General features: G+C 39.4%; 1 protein-coding gene across 9 annotated transcripts in view; it reads right to left on the reverse strand.

Moving 5' to 3' along the window:
• Positions 1–21391, reverse strand: part of rerea (arginine-glutamic acid dipeptide (RE) repeats a) — a 558826-nt gene that overhangs the window by 208811 nt on the left and 328624 nt on the right. For all 9 annotated transcript variants that reach the window (XR_006309302.1, XM_043676159.1, XM_043676158.1 and 6 more), the window contains one exon: positions 5929–5977. Coding sequence is in view for 8 of the 9 variants with exons in the window: in XM_043676159.1 (XP_043532094.1) it covers positions 5929–5977 (49 nt within the window). In the remaining variant the exon portion in view is untranslated. The remainder of the gene's footprint in view (positions 1–5928; positions 5978–21391) is intronic.

Genomic DNA, 21391 nt, shown 5'->3' on the forward strand with positions numbered 1-21391 from the left:
TGTTTTTCTCTCTGCAGTTGCTGTCAGACCTGCTGAGCTTCCCCAGCACTTTTATTTTTTTGTTTCAGATCTCCTGTATCCACAGTTCACTGTTTTATTTATTTATTTATTCTGCACCTAATTTGACCCCAAACCAGGTTTCTGGTTCCACACGCACTTCATCATGAAGGCTAATTCATGAATTTAGCCTGCTTCTTTTCTATTCAGCACATCTACTGCTGAAACCTCAATGTCTTTGTCATTTTCTGACACAACTACTCGTACTTTCCTCTCCATATAAATCTTTACTACCCATTGTAACTTCAAGACCAGCCCAATCCTCTTCCAGTCACATCCTTGTTTTATTACACTGGCATCTAGGTTAGCATTAGCTCAAATTTAAAAGATTAATCACTGCGCTCAGCCACCTTTTTGACCAAATTTTGACATCCCCTTGGCCTACTGACTATTTACAATTATAGTTTTGTGAAATGCTTTGGGATGATTTCTTACATGAAAGCAGCTATATGAACTTAAGAGATTGCTGCCTGTGTGACTATCTGAACTACTAGGCTAGCATGGTCTTCTGCAGCCGAGCAAGAAAAATCCCACTAGTGCTCTATCTTTTCAAGCACTGTCATAAAGTACATTGAATCAATCTATTCGGACACATTATGATGCACCTTTGGGGCAGGAGGAATGAATTTAGGCTTTCTAGCCCAGAGACAAGGACACCACACTGAGCCACAGGGTCCAATGCCATTAATCAATCTTAGTTTGTTTATTCTTTAGCAGTAGAGTGAAATATTGTGGAAGGACCTGCTTACGTCAGACAGAGTTTTTATGTTTACTTTAAATGTTAATTTGGTTCAAATATCCCATCAAAAGAAACGGTAATTTGAAACCATCTCAGGCCGAAAGGTGCCACCCAGGGGCACAAATTAAAACTTATTTATATGAATTGCCACCTTCCTCCTGACTGCAGTAGAAACATAAACATCACATCAGACATGCCTGTGCAACCGAAGGAAGGTAACAAAATTACCTACTTAATACAAGTACACATTCAGACATCAAATTTCATGATAAAGCGACTTAACACAGCACACCTCTTGACTTTCATATTAACCATCTGCCTGACATTAGCAGGCAGAAGGATCATCTGGATAACATGCATTATTGCAGCTCCAGTGATGTTGGAAACATATGGACATATCACTGACTGATTAAACCCAGCTTCTTGTGCAAAACGTGAGAAGTGGATACACCCAATGTGATGAGTTAACCCTTGGATGTAAATCTTGCATAATCTGCTGCAACACAATGAAATCGAAATTGTCATCAGTATGCTACACAGATAACATCTGGCACAGTGACTTGTTTAAACTACATTTTTTGAAGACCTAATTGAAAACTACAGATTCAGAACCAGAGGGCATTCTGAATTGACTCAATGCCGCTACCAACATTGTTTTGCAGGTTAGAAAAATTTGAGGATAAGATTGTTGTTGTTATCTCAACATGAGCACACAGGCAAAAGACCCATGTTTCAAAGACAAAATAATTCCAGATGCAACCTTCTATAAAGATGCTCCAGAATGTAGACAATCTCACTGTAGAATGCAACAGTCTAGTCCAGTTCTGCAATACCCAGTTTGCTCACATAGTTTTCCCCCTTTTGAGGAACTGGTACTGGAGGAGCAGTCTGTATTGATTTATGGATGAAGTTTACTTTGCTGTACCATATCCAGAAAGGTACCCCTCATGAGCAATCAGCAATCCAATTGCAAGAGAGAACCTTACAAATGCAAAACAACTAAGCGACAGATAGGTCTGAGAAACGCAACAAAGAAATGCAAAATAAAATCAGGGAGAGCAGATTTTACACCTAAATCCTGAATTTGCATTAAGCTCCCAAAATAATTCCTTAGAGGAAAAAGACTGTGGAACAAAAATTATTGGGAGAACAAAAAACAGCTTGACACATTACTGTTTAAATTCTGGCCTATACTGTGGCTAGATGACCACTTGGTAGAATTCCCTTGTGTGAATATCATATCAAGACAAGCACAAAATGTGAGACATGACTTCTGACATGCTCACTAAATTGATTTTAAAAATTTTGCTATAAATGTAGAGTACCAGATCTGAAAGCAGAGTTTAGGAATCCAATAGTCCATTGCGGTTAGATCTGACTAACCTTACACAAAAGATTAACAGAGATTACGTAAAGGAAGGTGTGTTGTGTTTCTGTCACCACACTGTACAGGAGCTTAGAGAACTTCATCTGCCAAAATTGCTCTCAACTTAAAATTGGGTACAGAATGTCTGAACAATTTATATTTCTCTTGACCTGAATTGGAAATAGGAAGATTTACATTTGAATCATACAAGGCATGTTTACTATGCTCTTTCCAGACTGACTGAAGATGCTGCATGATATCCCAAAGGATGTTAAAATGAAACAACCAGACAAATGATCGGATAGTAAAGTAGTGCTAACTGTTTCCCACCTCCTTTCAACTAATTTCTACTAGAGTTCAATGCCATGAATGCCAATATTTCTCCCAAAACCGATTCAAATGGGCAAACTGATTATTACAGTGACATCAGGAGTTGGCACAATCTACTCCACAATAACGAACATCTACATTCATTAGATTTTAAGAGGACATTAAGTGACAACAAATTGAGATGAAGTAACTTTTCACTGACTACAGATAAAAACTGATATCTTTCTTGCTATTCAGTACTCTAGGAAGCAAATACACCAAATAGGCCTTCAAACATCAGATAGACTCAAGGTTTTTGTACTGAGTGCCCAGAACTTTGTGGAAAGCCAGGGAAGAAGTTGTTGGGTCCCTTGCTGAGATATTTGTATTCTCAACACCCACATGTGAGGTGCAACAAGTTGGAGGGTGGCTAATGTGATGCTATCATTTAAGAAACATGATAAGGAAAGGCCAAGGAACTATAGACTCATGTCAGTGGTGAGTAAGTTGTTGGATGGGGATTCTGAGAGACAGGATTTACATGCATTTGGAAAGGAAGAGAATGATTAGGGATAGTCAGCATGGATTTGTGCACATGGAATCGTGTCTGACTAATTTGATAGAGATTTTTGAAGAGGTGACAAAGAAGATTGATGAATGCAGAGCAGTAGATATTGTCTATATGGTCTTCAGCAAGGCTTCAACAAGGTTCCGCATGGTATACTGGTTAGCAAGGTTAGATCACATGGAATCCAGGGGGGAGCTAGCCAACTGGATACAAAATTGGCTTGAAGGTAGAAGACAGAGAGTGGGGGTTTTCGGACCGGAGACCGGTGTCCAGCGGTGTGTCGGAAAGATTGGTGCAGTGACCACTGCTCTTTGTCATTTAAATAAATGATTTGGAGGGGACTATAGGAAGTATGATTAGTAAATTTGCAGATGACACCAGAATTGGTGGTGTAGTGGACAGCGAAGGTGGTTATCAGGGCATTCATCAGATGGGCCAATGGGCATTAGATGGAGTTTAATTTAGATAAATGTGAGGTGCTACACTTTGGAAAGGTAAACCAGGGCAGGATTTATACACTTAATGGTGTGGTCTTGGTGAGTGATACTGAACAAAGAGATCAAGTGGTGCAGGTGCATAATTCCCTGAATGTGGAATTGCAAGGAGACAAAGATGGTGAAGGCAGCTTTGGCATACTTGCTTCCAATACTCAGTGCATTGAGAGCAGGAGTTGGGATGTCATGTTGCAGTTGAACAAGACATTAGTGACGTGACTTTTAGAATACTGCTTTCCATTCTGGTCTCCCCACTATTGGAACGGTGTCGTTAAACTTGAAAGGATTCAGAAAAGATTTGTAACAATTTTTGCCAGCGTTGGAGGGTTTGAGCTACAGGGAGAGGCTGAATAGGCTAGGGCCTTTTTCCCCTGGAGCGTCAGAGACTCGGGGTGGCCTTATAGAGGTTTATAAAAACAGGAGGGTATACATAGGGTAAATAGACAAAGTCTTTTTCTGAGGATAGGGGAGTCCAAAACTAGAGGGCACAGGTTTTACGTGTGAGGGGAAAGATTTAAAAGGGACCTGAGGGGCAATGTTTTCATGCAGAGAGTGGTGAGTGTATGGAACAAGCTGCCACAGCAAATGACAGAGGCTGGTACAATTGCAGCATTTAGAAGGCATCTGGGTGGGTACATGAATAGGAAAGATTTAGAGGGATAAGGGTCAAATGCTAGTAAATGGGACTAGTTCAGTTTAGGATATCTGGTCAGCGAGGATGAGTTGGAAGCCAGGGTCTCTTTCTGTGCTATCCAACTCTATGACTTTTCTATCTGTAGTGTCAGTTCTGGCATCTGAAGAAACTAATCTACACTTATGCTTCACATCAATGTTAATGGGTATAAATTGTCACAGCTCCCTGCATTTGTTTTTAGGAAAGGATGCAGACTATTCAGTGGAGGATTCAGGAGAGTGGAGGATTCAGATATGCGTTCAGCTGATCAATTCTGGTTTAACCAATGATTTCTGGACAAGTTGTGGGCAGCAGGATGACAAAATTGATTCCGAACTATGAAATCACAATCCATGAGTCTATTGTCAAATTATTGGCAAAGAGCAGACATTCACATTATTCTTAAACATATGCCACAAGGGATGCTTTAAATTTAGTTAGAGAGAACACAAGGGGAAGAGGAAGAAGCATAAATATTGAAGTCAAATAAAATGAATTTAATCATTTTATTAAATGATTGTAAACAAACATGATTACAATTTAAAATTGTTGACAAAAAATTTAATCCATCTGATACAGTATCTGAACGATTTGACTCGTGCCTATTGTTCTTTAGGTTCTTAAATAGGAAACTGGCAAAATAAATAAACCATTACTGGATTTATGAAATTCAATGAACACTAACCCTGACAGTTTAAAAAGATTCGTTTGTGCCTATAAAGAGGATGGCATTGTGAAAACTAGAATGAGCAAAGCCAACATCTGCAAATACATTTTGCACAATAAATTGAAGTCTATTGTGGTTATGCTTGGTGTTCATAATGATGCAATGACTGCGTTTACCTAATTTACTGCAATGCTGAGTGATAGGATTCGGGATTTCTCTCTGCTTCATTCCTTGTTACTCCCCTCTACCAGTGTGTTGCCACCAGCACCTCTCAGATTAAATCAAGGATTCTTTCATCAATATTGACTTATTTTTAAGAAAAAGGTCTGGACACAGCAAATTTCAGAATTCACAAAGGATTTACCACCCTTCCTCACTATTGCTGGTGCTCTTAATAAATAATTATCTCCAGGTATAAACTCTATACATCATATTTCCCTTTGATATTAGTTTTGGGACATTTTTAATCTTAGCTGTTATACAGAAGTGGTCCCCTTCAAGCACACATAGATGCAACTAAATGCAAAAATCCATTCTTTTTAAGGGAAAGATTGAAATTTGGTTGGGATCAACAACTCTCGTGGGGCATTCTAGGACGAGAGGGCATTGTCTTAGAATAAGGGGAAATAAATTTAAATCAGAGTTGAAGAGAAACTACTTCTCCCAAAGGTTTGTAAATTTGTGGAATTTGCTACCCCAAAGTGCGGTGGATGCTGGGACAGTGAGTAAATTTGAGGAGTTAGACGGATTTTTAATTGGTAAGGGTTATGGGGAGAAGGCAGGAAAATGGAGGTGAGGAGCACATCAGCCATGATCGAATGGCGGAGCAGACCCCCTGGGCCAAATGGCCTAATTCTGCTCCTATATCTTATGAACTCTAATAGGTGCTGACAGCAGTTGCAACTCAGCCTTAAATCCAACTTAAACTAAGACACTATTCCATATTTCACAAAATATACACAGGTAATATGACTTTATCTTTCAGATTTTATAAATATGTCTACATGAAAAGATTATGCATGAACATAATGGAAAATATCCAACAGCTCCCCTACCTGATGACTGGGCCCCACACGGATTTCTCCCTGGGTGCTATTCAGCCTCCTGCAAGAGACAATAATTACACGTAAAAAAGAAGAAATCAGCAAGTGTATCCCTAACAAGATTTGGTAGCAAGAACATTGGAAGTGAGTGTAAATATATAGTACAATCCTAAAGGAGCTGCAGGAGCAGAGGGACCTAGGTGAACATGTGCAATGATCATTGATAGTAGCAGGATAGGTGGAGAGAGCAGTAAGTAAAGCATGCAGTGTCCCTGGCTTCATTAATAGGGGCATAGTGTACAAGAGCAAGATGGTGAAGTTGAATTTGCACATAACACTTGTTAGACCTCAGTTTGAGCATTGTGCACAGTTCTGGGCGCCACATTGTAGGAAGAATATGAATAAATCCAAGAAAGTACACAAGTGGTTTACAAGAATGGTTCCAGAGATGAAGAACTTCAGTTGAGAATGGACTGACAAAGTTAAGACTGTTCTTGGAGAGAAGCATCTTATAGGAGAACTGACAGAGGTTTTCAAAATAATGAGTGGACTTCATAGAGCAGGTGGAGAAACTGTTCAAAGAATCAAAATGGGGGGGGGGGGCACAGGTTTAAAGTGATTGCAAAGGATGCAAATTATGCGTGAAAGAGCTTTTTCCCCACAGTGAGTATTTTGGGTGTGGAATGCAACGACTGGAAATGGAATGGAGGCAGGTCCCATTAAGGCATTCGAAGGGTATTGGATGATTATTTGGATAATGTGCAAGGGGATAGGAAAATTCAGAGAAAGGAAAGTAGGTAATCATGTTCATTTGATAAGCCAGTTCAGACACAATGAGCCAAGTGCTCAATTTTGAGATTTTAAAATCAGTAATATCTGCAAATATGCTTTTGACATAGAATATTCGAATTTCCTTTAATATGTTATATACTGGCCCAAGTATGTATCAATTAACACATCTGAAACTGTAAAACCTGGACTAATTTAATCCAAGTGAAATCATCCTAAAATATGGAATCTTATATAACAGGAGTGACATCAGAGTAATGAAGCAGAAAGCTGCAAAAAGAAACACATTTTGTTAGACTCTTCTTCTGTGCTAAAAAAAACAGGTGGTGATTAAAGTCAATGGCTGCGAGTTAAACTACTTACAACGTAGGCAGGGCCAGAAAATAAAAAGAATATTAACGTTAATTCACTTATTATACATTGCACTAATATGAAAATGTCGCCATCTGGAGTTCTGATGATCTCCTTTTGCAGTTCAATGTTAAAGATTGTTTGATAACACTCCTATGAAGCACCTTGGGACACTGCACTATGTTAATAGTGCTTCATTATTGTCCTCCACAGATTAACAGCAAAATTGACAAATCCAGTTGAGTTATGAAAGGGTTAAAATGAATCTACATATATTCCTTAAACCTCACTGTATAACTTCGTGAGTCGCTTGGCTATATTTTTTTTTACAAACAAAGAGAATCTGGAATGTCTCTGAATGTTAAAAAGCAGCAGGAAACTGGGCACAAAAGTGGTTGATGCAACAAAGATGGTAACTATAGCAACACCAATTTAATTTTTTGGTTCCACAGCTGCAACGGATTAAAGAAAATGACAAGATGTTCGCATTGAAAGTGCACTGTTGCTATAGCTACACTGTAGATTTCATGTTACAACAAGTCCAGCAGTGCTCAGAATTTCTAAGTCTGAGCTTGTGAACTAATGCTTTGCCAGTATGGCTGCATTTAACTCCATATTTATGTAAGGTTGGTTCTTGAAGGCTAAACATTGCCATCATGAAATATGGAATATCACGTTTGATTATTTAAACAAAAGATGCAGCTTCTATGTATGGTACCACATCCAAAATTTTGAATTTCTCAAATAAAGAGACAATCAAAAAATAAACTGCAATTTTCAAGTGTATTTTAAAAGTGACTACTGGTTCTTCAAAATAACATCTTCAATTCAGTTTCAGTGAAATGATGTTTTGGTGCCTGCCAGTAAAAGTGTGTGATAGGAATACCTTTTGCTTGTAATGTTAATACAGCGTTCATGGTCTTTAAGAACATTTTTTTCCTAATTAAGAGCTTGCGAATTAGAAAGGTAATTTGCATTCATATAGAATTTTCTCATGTTCAAGTATCTCAAAGTGTTTCACATACAATGGCTTTCTCTGGATTCAAATAACAACTGTGTAAACAACAGTAGCCATTTAGAACCAGTAACGTGCAACAAAGTTTGAGGCTAATTACCAGTTAATTTCCTTTGACAGTTTGGTTGAAAGAGAAATAATGGTTCTGGATTAGAAAACCTCTAATAATTTAAAGAAAAAAAAAGGGATTTTTCAAAAAATCTCTCTGAAATGTGGGCTCCAGTAGCTGGGCTAGTATTTACTGCCCATCCCTTGATGGTGAGCTGCATTCTTGAACCACTGTAGTCCATTTTGGCAGAGGTAGATCCATTATACCAATCAGGGATACTTAAAGAACAGTGATACCCAAGTCTGGGTGGGGAGTTGCTTGGAACAGAATGGGATCTCAATTAAACATCCTGTGCATTTTTTTTGTTTTGTTTGAAATAATTATCATTTGTCAAATATCAACAGCAATAACTTTTTTTTCTAACCTCAATCTCAACCGATCCTCAAACTGCTTGGCTCAGTATCAATAAAAAATTTCAGGATAGCCAATCAACAACAAAACCTTATGTCACATGCCTGCTTATGGGTTTTTTTGCTTCAGGTATATAACGCTAACCTCCAACTAATCACTATTGGTGTCCACTTTAAAGTTTCTCCAATTTTTGTAAATATATGAAGAAAAGTACATACAAGGCATAAGGGGACAGAAAAGAGACACATAGAAGGAAGACAGTGAGATATGTTGGCCAAAGGGAAAGGTTTGAGCTTTGAGCTAACACTCAATTGCCACCCAATTGCTAAATCTGCATATTTCCACCTTTTTCTCATCTTCTACACACATCTTATTCTCAGACAAGTCCTACAACAATCTTGATACCTCTCTCTCCCCCTTTCTCTTTTAAAAATCCTCTTTCAATATTCTCTCATTTAGTATGTAGATTTTACTTTCCCCAGCAGGAAAGCTCATCAGCTTTAAGGACAGTATAAGGCAACCAACATATAAACAATTTAAAGTGAGTAATTGGATTGGGTGAAGATGATTATATGGATGTACCATAACATGCATGGCTAAGAGAAAATGAAGGATGGGGTTGGAGAAAGATGGATGGGAGGTAGGGAATTCACATTTGAAAAGTTGGCAGATAGAGTGGGAAGCGATCAGGGATCCAATTTACAGTAATCTGGGATAGTTGGGTGCAGAACTTTGATACTGTGATCCAGGGTGAATGGCTATCTTGATGTCAGGGCAGAAGTAGAGTTATGGACATGAAATTTACAAGTGCTGTTAGATCAGAAGAACAGTAAAGACTAACGACAGGCAGTCTTTGGTACTTAGGACATAATATTGAGAAACAACAGGCATAACAGGTGCTTGGAGAAGGGAAATGCACTGGTGAGGCTGAGGCCTGAGACTAACAGAGAAGGAGCACTGTTGATTAGAAACATGAGGCTGAGCATGAATTTGAAATAAAGAAAGGGTGGCAACCAATGTAACATGAGGCAAAGATAGTTGTATTTTGGTTAGGGACATACTGAAGTACTATTGCTGACGATTAATTATAATTTTCAGATGGTACACAGGATGAAGTGGAACCAACACGGCAAATATCTAGCAGTTCGTGACTCTATTCCTTTTCCTGCTAACATTATGGAGACAGAGAGCTGGTCTTAAGTAAAAATTAAATAGAGTTAGAGCACAATAATAGAGCTGAGCAGAAGGGACAAAATGTACACTGGTATAACCTTATTGGAAAAAATAAACGGTGCTTTAGTACTTTGAACTGGCTGGGATGATGGTGGGGAATTAGAATGGAACAAATTCTTATTAAAACCTACAGAATAATTAAAAGGGTAGACAAGGTAGATGCAGAAAAGGAGCTTGCCTTAATTTGGGAGCCTAGAAGCTGGGGCACAATTTAAAAATAAGGCAGATGTTGACCTGGTTTGAGAAGAGGATAAATTTTTTACTTAGAGGGCTGTGAACCTTTGGGATTCTGTACCATAGCTGGCTGGAGAAGCTCAGCTTTTGAGAATGTTAAAGGTAAAGATTAGTAGTAAAAGACACTGAAGTGTTCAAGCAGCATGACTATTGAAAAAACAGACACGAGTCAGGCTGCCCTAAGTTCTGAAGTGCCAAAGCAGAAATTGGCACAATGTTAAATGGGGGAGTGGGCAAAGAAGAGCATTAATGATTGTTCGAAAAAGAAACTCAATCCATCAGAAATACCAGAAACTGTTCGTAAATATTCTATGCGTATTAATGAAGGGAATGAAGAGAAGTCTAAAACAGATATGAGGAAGAGCTGGAGAGAATCAGGAACAGAGAGAGGCATTCAGAGACTCGGTGCATAAAAGCACAAACATCAGCATGCATGAGATGGGGCATGCAAGAAAAATATTAAATCCTCAATGTTTTCAGACAGAAAGGAGAATCAAGCATTTCATTTTAGATGGTTCAAAGGGAAGGAATACAAAGTACAAGTCAGATATTTGTGCACCACTTGCTACCAGTTAAGCTCCATCACACAATCCAGAATTAACCAACAGTATTGCAGTGAAGATACTACGTTATACATTTTTAAAACAGTTCCTCCTCATTCATCTTTTACTGTCCTCCTCAGTGCTCTCCAGTAAAGAAAACAAAAATAGGTCTTCAACAGATCATTTCAGAGATTCAAGCAGAGCAGGCTGAACAATCTGCTTTCCAGACTAATTTCCCTCCCAAAAAGACAATTTCTGCAATGCTTCAAATTATCCATCAAGTGTTCTGACCAACACTTGAAAATGTGCTTAATTACTTCAAAGAAGTTCAAGTGTTGACTATCCTCTGTACTGAAGTTCATTGACTATATGGGGTGGCACATGGCACAGTTGTTAGCATTGATATCTTGGTTCCAGGGACCTGGGTTCAATTCCAGCCTTGGGTGACTGCCTCAATGGGCCGAATGGCCTCTACCTGCACCAACGGGGCTCTTTGATGACTACAGAAATTAAGCATACAAATATCTTAAAATACTAGCACAACATGTCTCCACTCTCACACTCTGCACCCTTCCCAACCTAAAGAAAACGTTTCACAAATAGGATTCATTACACTCAACACCCTGGGTGTAAACATCTTTTTAATGCGGTAATATTAAAGTGCAAAATATTGGAATAAAAATATCTTCATTTTTCTAATCTCACCTTCATCTCGATCACACAATTTGATGCTCTGGTGTAAATTAGCAAGGATGAGTTAGGATGTAAAACATGTAATTTTAAATAAAGAACACATTGTGCAGTCATTTTATTTTAGTTTTGCTGTAAAGTCATTTTTAACTATGCTGTGCAAAGCCATTCTGAATAAGAATTATCTATTTGCTTTGCCTCCTTTTTATACCAGAACATGATGCCAGAAGCAAATAGGAGATTTTATTTTGTCTAAGAAATTATAGAAAGGTTACATGAAAAGTTGTCATCATTTAGTTCTGTCAAGTCTGAGAGATCTCTGAGAACCATTTAACTCGACCCATTCTCTGTTCTTTCCCTGTTTCCTTTCAGGAGTTTATACAATATCCCTAAGAAAGCCATGACTAAAGCTGCTCCTACCATCCTCTGAGGTGATACATTTCAGATCAAAACCAGACTCTGGGGGGGAGGGGAAAAAACAGCTTTTAAATGAGAACAACCCTAATTTTTCTGATTTATCCATATAAGTGATGCTCTTCTTCCTTGAAACTATTTTCTTTAATCTTCCTGCAAACCTTTCACATCTTTCCTAAAAGCATGGTGCCAACAATTGAATTAAATACTTCAATTTTGACAAACTAGTTTTCATCATAGTTTTCTTGATTTTGTGCTCCATACCTTTCTTTTAAAAAAGTTCAGAATCCCAAATGCCTTTCCAGTTACTTTCTCCAAGGATTTTTGGCCTTCAACAATTTCTTAGACATAAATTGAGGTGTCTCTTTTCCTGCACCACCCTTAAAACTCCCTTATATTGTAGTGTTTCACTTTGATCTTTCAACCAAAAAATATCACCTTGTACTTCTCAGTGTTGAATTTTACATGCCCCTGCCCATTCATTCCACAGTCTATGTCCTTTTGAAGTCTTTCCTCCATACAACTACAATGCTTTTTTTAAAAACTGATTCACAGGATATGTACATCATCAGCTAGGCGGCATTTAGTGCCCATCCTTAATTGCACTTGAGAAGGCCTTGTACATTTTGTAAGATGTACAAAAGTTTAAGTCAGAAATAGATATCAAGAAAAGCAGTGATCCTAGTACCAACTACTGGGGGTCCCATCAAATACCTTCCTGCAAATTGAAAGACAACGGTTTTCCACTAATCTCAATTTAGTTTCTTAGTCAACTTCATTTTCAGGTCGCTATTGTATCCTTTATTGCATGATCTTCAATCTCTTTGCAAGACTGTTACATGGCACTTTATCAAATGCCCTTTGGAAATCCATGTGCACTACATCAACCATTAACCCTCACTGGAACTTCATCAAAACACTTCTGTTTTGCAGAAGCTTACCATAGCTAGATAAAGAAATGAAAGTAAAGCAAAATATAGTTTCACAGGTATTAAGTGCACTTTGAGCCACAACAAATGGCTATTAAAGAAACCAAATCTGACTACATTAAATAATAATCTCAATAAACATAGCATAATATTTACCCAAGCTTTCACTTGCATAACTTGTTTTTAATCCAGGTCTGGATGTACCTCACCAGTTGTTCTAATCACATGTTTCTGTCTGCATGACTACTTGCAAGGTATCCTGTATTAAGCTGTCAAATAAAAATCTATAAAAAAAATTCAATATGCTGCAGCATCAGTCACAAAGCAGACCACAACTGTGGGTTAATTCAAATGGTTGTATATTAGAAAGGAAATACATATTTTCCTTTCAAAATGTTTTACAGTCTACAATGTAGAGATTTGGATAGCACGTTTCGTGATAACAACACTGAAGAGATCAGCAGTCTTTGATATTAACCAGTCCTAGTTTCACTTCTCTTCCTGAACCCTATAGTAAGTGCAGGGAAGCGCATTCATTGCAGGGTGTGTCAATGCATTGCTAGCATAGCTATGGGTGACAGAAACAGGGAAGATCCCCAAATGTACATTAAATTTATCAAGATCACTTAGGATCCTTCTTACTTTTGATCCTAAGTCAGCAAAACCAGCTGGGAATTACTGGACTGATGAAGATATATTGGGTTCCATACACAAACAACTTTTATATGGTAACCCCTGATAGTAAAAGATCCCAAAATCTCTTCTCTACAGCACCATGAAACAAACTCACAATGACTCCAAATCTACTTCAGTGAAAAGTTGATATCGTCATTACTAAAGAGTTTAAAATATTGCAAAAAATATTTTTCAAAAAATAAAGTTTTAAAAAGTTAAAACAATGTTAGAGATTTCAATTTTAAATGTTATGCATTAATTAAAAAATTAAGCATCTTTACTAAGAAACCAACCTTACAATAGATGCAATGAAGTTATATTTATTTAAAAATTCTGATGTAATAAAATTCTAAATGTGATAGTGACAGAACTGAAGAGCTTTGGGATGAAGAGTGACAAATGGAGTTTAATTTGGATAAATGTGAGGAATTGCATTTTGGTAAAACAAACAAAGACAAAACCTATACAATTAAAAGTAGAGCCTTGGACAGTGTTGGAGAACCAAGAGTTCCGAGACATAATTCTTTGAAGTTTGCATCACAGCTAGACAGGGTGATTAAGGAGGCATTCAGCATGCTTGCTTTCATTGCTTAGATCTCTTGAGAGCACAAGTTGGGACATTACTCTGAAGTTGTACAGGACATTGGTGAGGCCTCTTCTAGAGTATAGTGTCAGTTCTGGTCTACTTGTTATAGGAAGTATTTTACTAAGCTAGAGAGGGTTCAGAGGAGATTTACCAGGATTGGGAGACCTGAATTTAATGGGGAGGCTGGATAGGCTGGGACCTTTTTACTGGAGCATAAGAGGTTGAGGAGTGACCTTATAGAGGTCTATAAAATAAAGAAGGGCTAGATAAGGTGAATATCAGATTTTTTTCCTGAAGGATTGGGGAATTTCAATACTACGGGGTATTTTCTTTTGAAAAAAACGTAGCTGGAGAAAGATGTAAAAAGGACATGATGGTCATTTTTTTTAAAAAAACAGAGTGGTTTGTTTGTGGAATGAACTTCCAGAGGAAGTGGTGGATGCAGTTACAGTTACAAGATTTAAAAGACATTTGGATAGATACAGGAAAGGTTTAGAAGGATATGGGCCAAGAGCACGCAGGTAGGACAAGTTTAGTTTGGGATTATGTTTGGCAGGGATTGGTTGGACTGAGGGGTCTGTTTTCATGCTGTATGACTCTGCCCTTATAGTGATAAAATGTGGCACTGGAAAAAGCACAGGTCAGGCAGCATCCAAGGAACAAGAGAGTTGACGTTTTGAGCAAGGTATGACTCTTTAACTGATCCAGACCCACACAGCAATTTGATACAGGTAAGTGAACTCAGTTACCAACTTTGTGTATGCAGCTTTAAACACATGTTTTCTGTTTAGCTCTCAACAAATTGTTTAATAATGTAAAAACATTGATAGGAATGACCACTATTTAGGAAATTAAAGGAACCACTGTTTTGTTTCTCAAGTGTGCAGGACTCCGCATCAGAGTCATACGCAATGCAGTGATGAACCCAAGCAGTGTGAGATGGGTTCCCTGAGGAGGTTTTGAACAGCAGCATTCAACAGCAGAATCAAAAATTGCAAATGCAAACAACATTGCAGAAACAGAGCACAGTTGCACCACAAAGATGCAGAGACAGTGAACCTCATAACATCGAAAACAAAAATATATTATAAATAATGGACACTATTACAAAATAGGCTCCACAGAATATTTGAGTCACCATTTACAGAACATCGACTGCGCGTACAGGTTTACAAGAGTTCTTTATATGATTTGCCTTTTTTTCCTATGCAGGTCTCTAATACAATTGTCATAATTCACTATTGATACAAAAGAACCTATATCTAAACAGCATCTTTCACATCCTCAGAACATCCAAAGAACTGCACATTTACAGCATTACTTTTGAAGAGGAGTCATGGTGATGATTCAAGCAAAAACAGTAGCTAATTTGCACACACCCACCTTGGTTGGTAGAAGGGGCTGCTCAACTGTGAACTGTGAACATTTACTTAAAGGAAAGATATACCTGCACTGGCATTGGAGGCAGTCCAGAGAAGGATCACCTCGGTTGATGCCAGGGAGGGTTTTTTTCATGGGGAGAAGTTGAGTGGGTTGGGCTTGTACATATTAGAGCTTGGAGGAATGAAAGGAGACCTTGCTGAAACATTAAAAATTCTTATGGCACGTCATAAGGTAGGTATGGAGAAATTGTTTCCCCTTGTGGGAGAGAGCAGGATCAGGGCTATACACACTGAGTTTAGGGATTACCTATTTAAGACAGAGATGAGGAGGAATTTCTTCTCTTCGAGAGTTGTCAGTCCAAAGAATTCTTTGCCATAAAGCAAAGTCAAGCTCGGGTTATTAAGTATATTCAAGACTGAGATAGATTGTTAATCATTAAAGAGTATTAAGAGACACAGGATGGGGCAAGAAAGTGGAATACAGGATCATCAGATCAGCCATGATATCACTGAATGGCAGAGTAGTCTCAATTGGTCAAAGAGCCTACTTCTGCTACTACATCTTATAGTTTAACATCTCATTTAGAAAATGGCACTTAGGACACTGCAACATTCCCTCAGTACTGCACTGATGTACCAACCTCAATTATATACTCAAGCCCTCGAGTGGGAGTTGAAACCACAACTTTGAGAGGCAAGAGTACTCCAAGGGAGCCAAAATGTAATATGCCATGTCCATCTCTACAATATTAAACAGGATTGTGGCAGCTCAAAGGCTTTTCTGGAATGTCTGCAATTGTATCATGTACTGATAAATTTCTTTATTTTTAGACTGGAATTCTTCTTAAAATTTTCACCACTGAACAATCTGCAAGATCTTTTTGAAAATAATCAAAATAAATGAAAAATAATTTGTTTGAAATCCATCAATTGTCAAACAATTTTTTAAATATGAGAAATAAATATTGATCAAGCTTTGGCAAAATTATAAATTTTGGACTGAATCTGGATTTTAAACTTCTGCATTTATAATTTATAAATGCTCCCATTTAGTAAAGATACAGTAACGACTCTAAAAAGGACAACAGAACATAATACAATGAGTCAATGCTCCAATGAGTTCACAGTGCAGTCGTCTGAAAATGACTTAATTCAGCAATTTTCTCCAATTTTGGATTCAGTCAGGAGGAAGATGCCATCATGGAGTCAAGTTTTCCCAAGTCAGAGTGAAAGTTACCCTGGTCACTGTCATGTGTCGCTTAGCTTCTGTCAAAATTCCGGTACATTTTCCTCAGGAGCAAGTGGGAGGACAAGGAAACAACACCTGATTCTTGGTCAGATCCAGATGGATTATCTAATTCAACTCATTGATAGCTCACACCACCAGAATAAATATACATTCTGGATTTAAAAATGAGCACTGCTGATCCAGACTAAGGACACCTTCACAATAGGTATGACATCTTCACCTAACTTAAATCAACATGATTTATTGTCCATGAAAACACAGAAAACAGGAGGAATAGACTTTATGGCCCTTCAAACCTGCTCTGCCATTCAATACAATTGTGGCTGATCATCCAACTCAGCACCCTAATTTCACTTTCTCTCCATACCCTTGGATCCCTTTAGCCCAAAGAACCACGCCAAACTCTAAACTCCTCAACCGCTTTCCGTGGCAGAGAATCCACAGACTCACTACTCATGGGTGAAGAAATTTTTCCTCATCTTAGTCCTAAATAGACATCTTATTTCCTTTGACTACGATCCCAGATTCTGGTCTCCCCAGTCATCAGGAATATCCTTTCTTTGTTCATCCTATTAGAATTGTATGGATTTTTATGAAATTCCCCCCCTCACTCTTCTAAACTCCAGTGAATATGAGCCTAACCAATCCAATCACTCTCTATACTGCAATCCTGTCATCCCAGGAATCAATCTGGTAAACATTTGTTTCATGCCCTTCTTGGGCAGAGCATCCCTTCTCAGATAAGGAGACCAAAACTGCATCAAAACCTCAGGTCGGTCTCACCAAGGCCCTGTACATTTGCATAAGACATCCCCACTCCTGTACTCTAATCATCTGCGGAGGAACCTTGATTATCCGAATACCAATTATCCAAAAATTGGATTATCCGAAGGAGATCTCAAGGTCCCGACAGAAACATTACATCAAAGGCGTGTGTCCAACATTGATCGCATCTTTTGTTTACTGTGATTAGAAGTGCTGCCGAGAACAGTCCTGGACTGATGACAGAAGAAGGGCTTATGCCCGAAATGTCGATTCTCCTGCTCCTTGGATGCTGCCTGACCTGCTGCACTTTTCCAGCAACACATTTTCAGCTCTGATCTCCAGCATCTGCAGCCCTCACTTTCTCCTGGACTGATGACAGCACAGGCACCATCTCTAAATGACTGACCTCCCATTCACCCTCTCTCTCTTCACACACTTTCCCTGGAGTTCTACACAGACATGTACCCTAAACACCCCTTCCCCAGATAATCTCTCTAACACTGTTCAGTACAAAGTTTGGGAGAAGATTTGTAGCTCGGGTGCTCGTTGTTGTGGTTCTGTTCGCCGAGCTGGAAAGTTTTGTTGCAAACGTTTCGTCCCCTGTCTAGGTGACATCCTCAGTGCTTGGGAGCCTCCTGTGAAGGGCTTCTGTGATGTTTCCTCCGGCATTTATAGTGGCCTGTCCCTGCCACTTCCGGTTGTCAGTTTCAGCTGTCCGCTGTAGTGGCCGGTATATTGGGTCCAGGTCGATGTGTTTGTTGATGGAGTTTGTGGACAGCTAACGATCCGCATCCATGAATATCAACTAGCCACGAAACGACACGACCAGCTAACCTTAGTAGCCACACACGCAGACGACAAGCAACATGAATTCGACTGGGACAACACTACCATTATAGGGCAAGCCAAACAAAGAACAGCCAGGGAATTCCTAGAAGCATGGCACTCATCCACAAACTCCATCAACAAACACATCGACCTGGACCCAATATACCGGCCACTACAGCGGAAACTGACAACCGGAAGCGGCAGGGACAGGCCACTATAAATGCCAGAGGAAACACCAAAGAAGCGCTTCACAGGAGGCTCCCAAACACTGAGGATGTCACCTAGACAGGGGACGAAACGTTTGCAACAAAAATTTCCAGCTCGGCGAACAGAACCACAACAACTGTTCAGTACAGGGTAAAGGTGGAACCTGTCAAATATTTGAAGTGTGTGTGTTGGTGCGTGTGTATGGGTATGCGCGCGCGCAATTTGGAAACTCATCCCCAACCCCCCCACAGCAGCAGCAGTCTTGTTGTTGGTGTCCAGTCAGACTGCCTCAGAGAGGGGGTGGAAGGGAGTACAAGTGGGGGTAAGGTGGTGGTGGATGGGGGTGATGCGGGTGTGGGCAGTGTTGGGAACGGACAGGGGCATGGGTGGGGGCACTGGCAGGGGGTGCTGGATGGGGTTTGGGGGCGGGCGGTGTTGGAGCAGGCGAGGGCTCACGCGTGTTGTGCTGCTCTCTTGTCTCCTGATCGGGGAGCAGACTTAATAGAAAACTCCAAGCCCCAGAGGAAAGGCATTGAATCGATTAACCGAATAATCAATTATCAGAACTAAATAGTGGCTGCCCATCTCGTTCGGATAATTGAGGTTCCTCTGTATTGATGTCCAACGTACCATTTGCCTCCTTCACTGCTTGCTTAATTTCAGTAACTGGTGTACAAGGACAATCAGATCTCAACGCACCTCTCCCTTTCCCAATCTATCGTCATTCAGATAGAAATCTGCCTGCCAGTTTGTGCTACCAAAGTGAGTAACATCACGTTTATTCACATCATACTTCATCTACAATGTGGAATGATTGAAAATTGAATGTTGCCACAATATGAAATATCAGTGAACAGGGCAAAGTGGATCACAAAAGAAGGTCAACCAAGCAGGATGGAGTGAGTTTGGCAAATGGGGAGTTGGGTTAAGTGACAAGCAGGAGCTTTTTTTAAAAATCCACGCACACATTTAGAATCTTCACTGTCCAGTCCTTGGCTATTACTTTGGTGCATCAGAAAGAACTGCTGAGGAGTAGCTGACAAGCTATTCTACTTGTAATAACACAGTTAACATATGGCAAGGCAGCTCAGATGAATAAAATTCACAGTCTGGGAATTGTATGAAGCCAGGTATCTCAGATAATTATGTCTTCAGAAGTATTACCATTTAAACAAGCTTGAGTGCTGGGTTTTGGAACTCAAACAGTGGTCGGGGTGACTGTTGTGCAACCATGATGCAGAAGACTAGGTGGATACTATGTTTAGGGTTATGATCACACAGCAGGATGGGGAGTTGCAAGAAGATAAGGAATGGAGGTCTCCTGGCAGTCCAGGAAAATCAGAGTCGAGAGTGTGGTGCTGGAAGAACACAGCAGGTCAAACAGCATCCGAGGAGCAGAGAAATCGATGTTTAGGACATAAGCCCTTCATCAGGAAAGGGCTTATTCCAAAAAGTTGATTCTCCTGGTCCTTGGATGCTGCCTGACCTGCAGTGTTTTTCCAGCACCACACGCTCGACTCTGATATTCCTGCATCTGCAGTCCTCACTTTCTCCTCGTCCAGGAAAATCAACCAGACATAAGCCCACTGACATAACTTCACTCTCAAATTAGATTTCCACTTTGGATACAAGTGACACTAATGATTCGTCAGAGGGGTGCAGCAAAGTCAGCAGCACCACAGGTGGCTCAGCTGTACAGGAGGGAAGGATGAAAAGTGAAAGAGTAAAGAAAAGTGGAAGAGTACCATTGATAGGGATTTGTTTAGTTGGGGGAGCAGACTGGACCTCTCAGAACACCTGCGTGATATTCTTCAGGGTGGGGAGTTGTGGGTGCTCAAGAGATCATCTTCATGTCAATGTCAGTTACTTGATTACTTAGCCAGGAAAGGAAATGAGGACTGAAGCAGATTTCATGAGCCAAGAGAGAGGTAGCACCTCCAAAGCAGTGATTTCAGGATTGCTCCTAGTCCTATATGCTAGCAAGCACAGAAATGGGAACACTGAAAAATTAAACATATGGCTGGAAAATTGGTGTAGGACGGAATACGTTAGATTTATGAGGCATTAGGATCAAATTTGGGACGGTACGGGTTGATGTGCTACACCTTGGCAAGACAGGAACTCCTTGCGGGGAGACATGCTAGTTCTGTTGAGTATCTGAACTACACTAGCTGGAAATTGGAGATCTGAGAGGGAGCTCAGATTCAAGAGGAACAAGGCAAAGATAGATTTTTGAACAGTAATGGAATTAAGGATTATGCTGGACAAGTGGGTAAGTGGAGCTGAGTCCAAAAAAAAAATCAGCCATAATCTTACTAAATGGCGGAGCAGGTTTGACTGGCCAGATGCCTTATTCTTCTTCCTCCTTCTTATGCACTTACGTAAAACTAATAAAAGAAGCGTAGCCAACAAAAATAGACAACAGACAAAGCAATGGCGAGCAAAAAATACAAAACAATAATATTAAAAAGGCTGGATCAAATGTACTTTATCTGAAAGTGGGGAGCATGGACAAAAATGTTTGATTTGGAAGGACAAATTGAGATAAACGAATATGATTTAATTGCCATTACAGAGACTGGCTACAGGGTGCTTGATAATAGGAATTGAATATCCAAGGATATTCTACAAAGGAAAAATAGACCGAAAAGGAAAAGGAAGTTGGGTAGCACTTCTAACAAGGAATGACATCATTACATCAGCAAGTGAGGATCTTCAATTGAAGGATCAAGATATAGAATCAGTTTGGGTGGAGCTAAGAAACTGCAAGAGGCAAGCATTACATTGATAGGAATCATTTATGGAACTTTAAACTGCGAGCTTAACGTTGGGCACACTGCAAATCAGGAGAGCAGAGATGGATACAATGAGTATAATACAGCAAGAATGGACAGCTTCAATTACATATTGAGTTAACCAAGTCAGCATTTATGTATTGGAGGATGAGTTCCTCGAGTGTGCATGAGATACCTTTCTGGAAGTGTATGGAGGTGTGAAACAAGGGATTAGTTTGGATTTGAGTAGTCTGAATACGGTGCTGTGTAACAGGGAAGGATTACCTTACTATAAAAGGAGCTTTTTGGAAATAGTGACTATTTTATAATAGAATTTTACATTAAGTTTGAA

This window comes from Chiloscyllium plagiosum, chromosome 34, assembly GCF_004010195.1.
Source record: "Chiloscyllium plagiosum isolate BGI_BamShark_2017 chromosome 34, ASM401019v2, whole genome shotgun sequence".
Lineage (NCBI taxonomy): Eukaryota > Metazoa > Chordata > Chondrichthyes > Orectolobiformes > Hemiscylliidae > Chiloscyllium > Chiloscyllium plagiosum.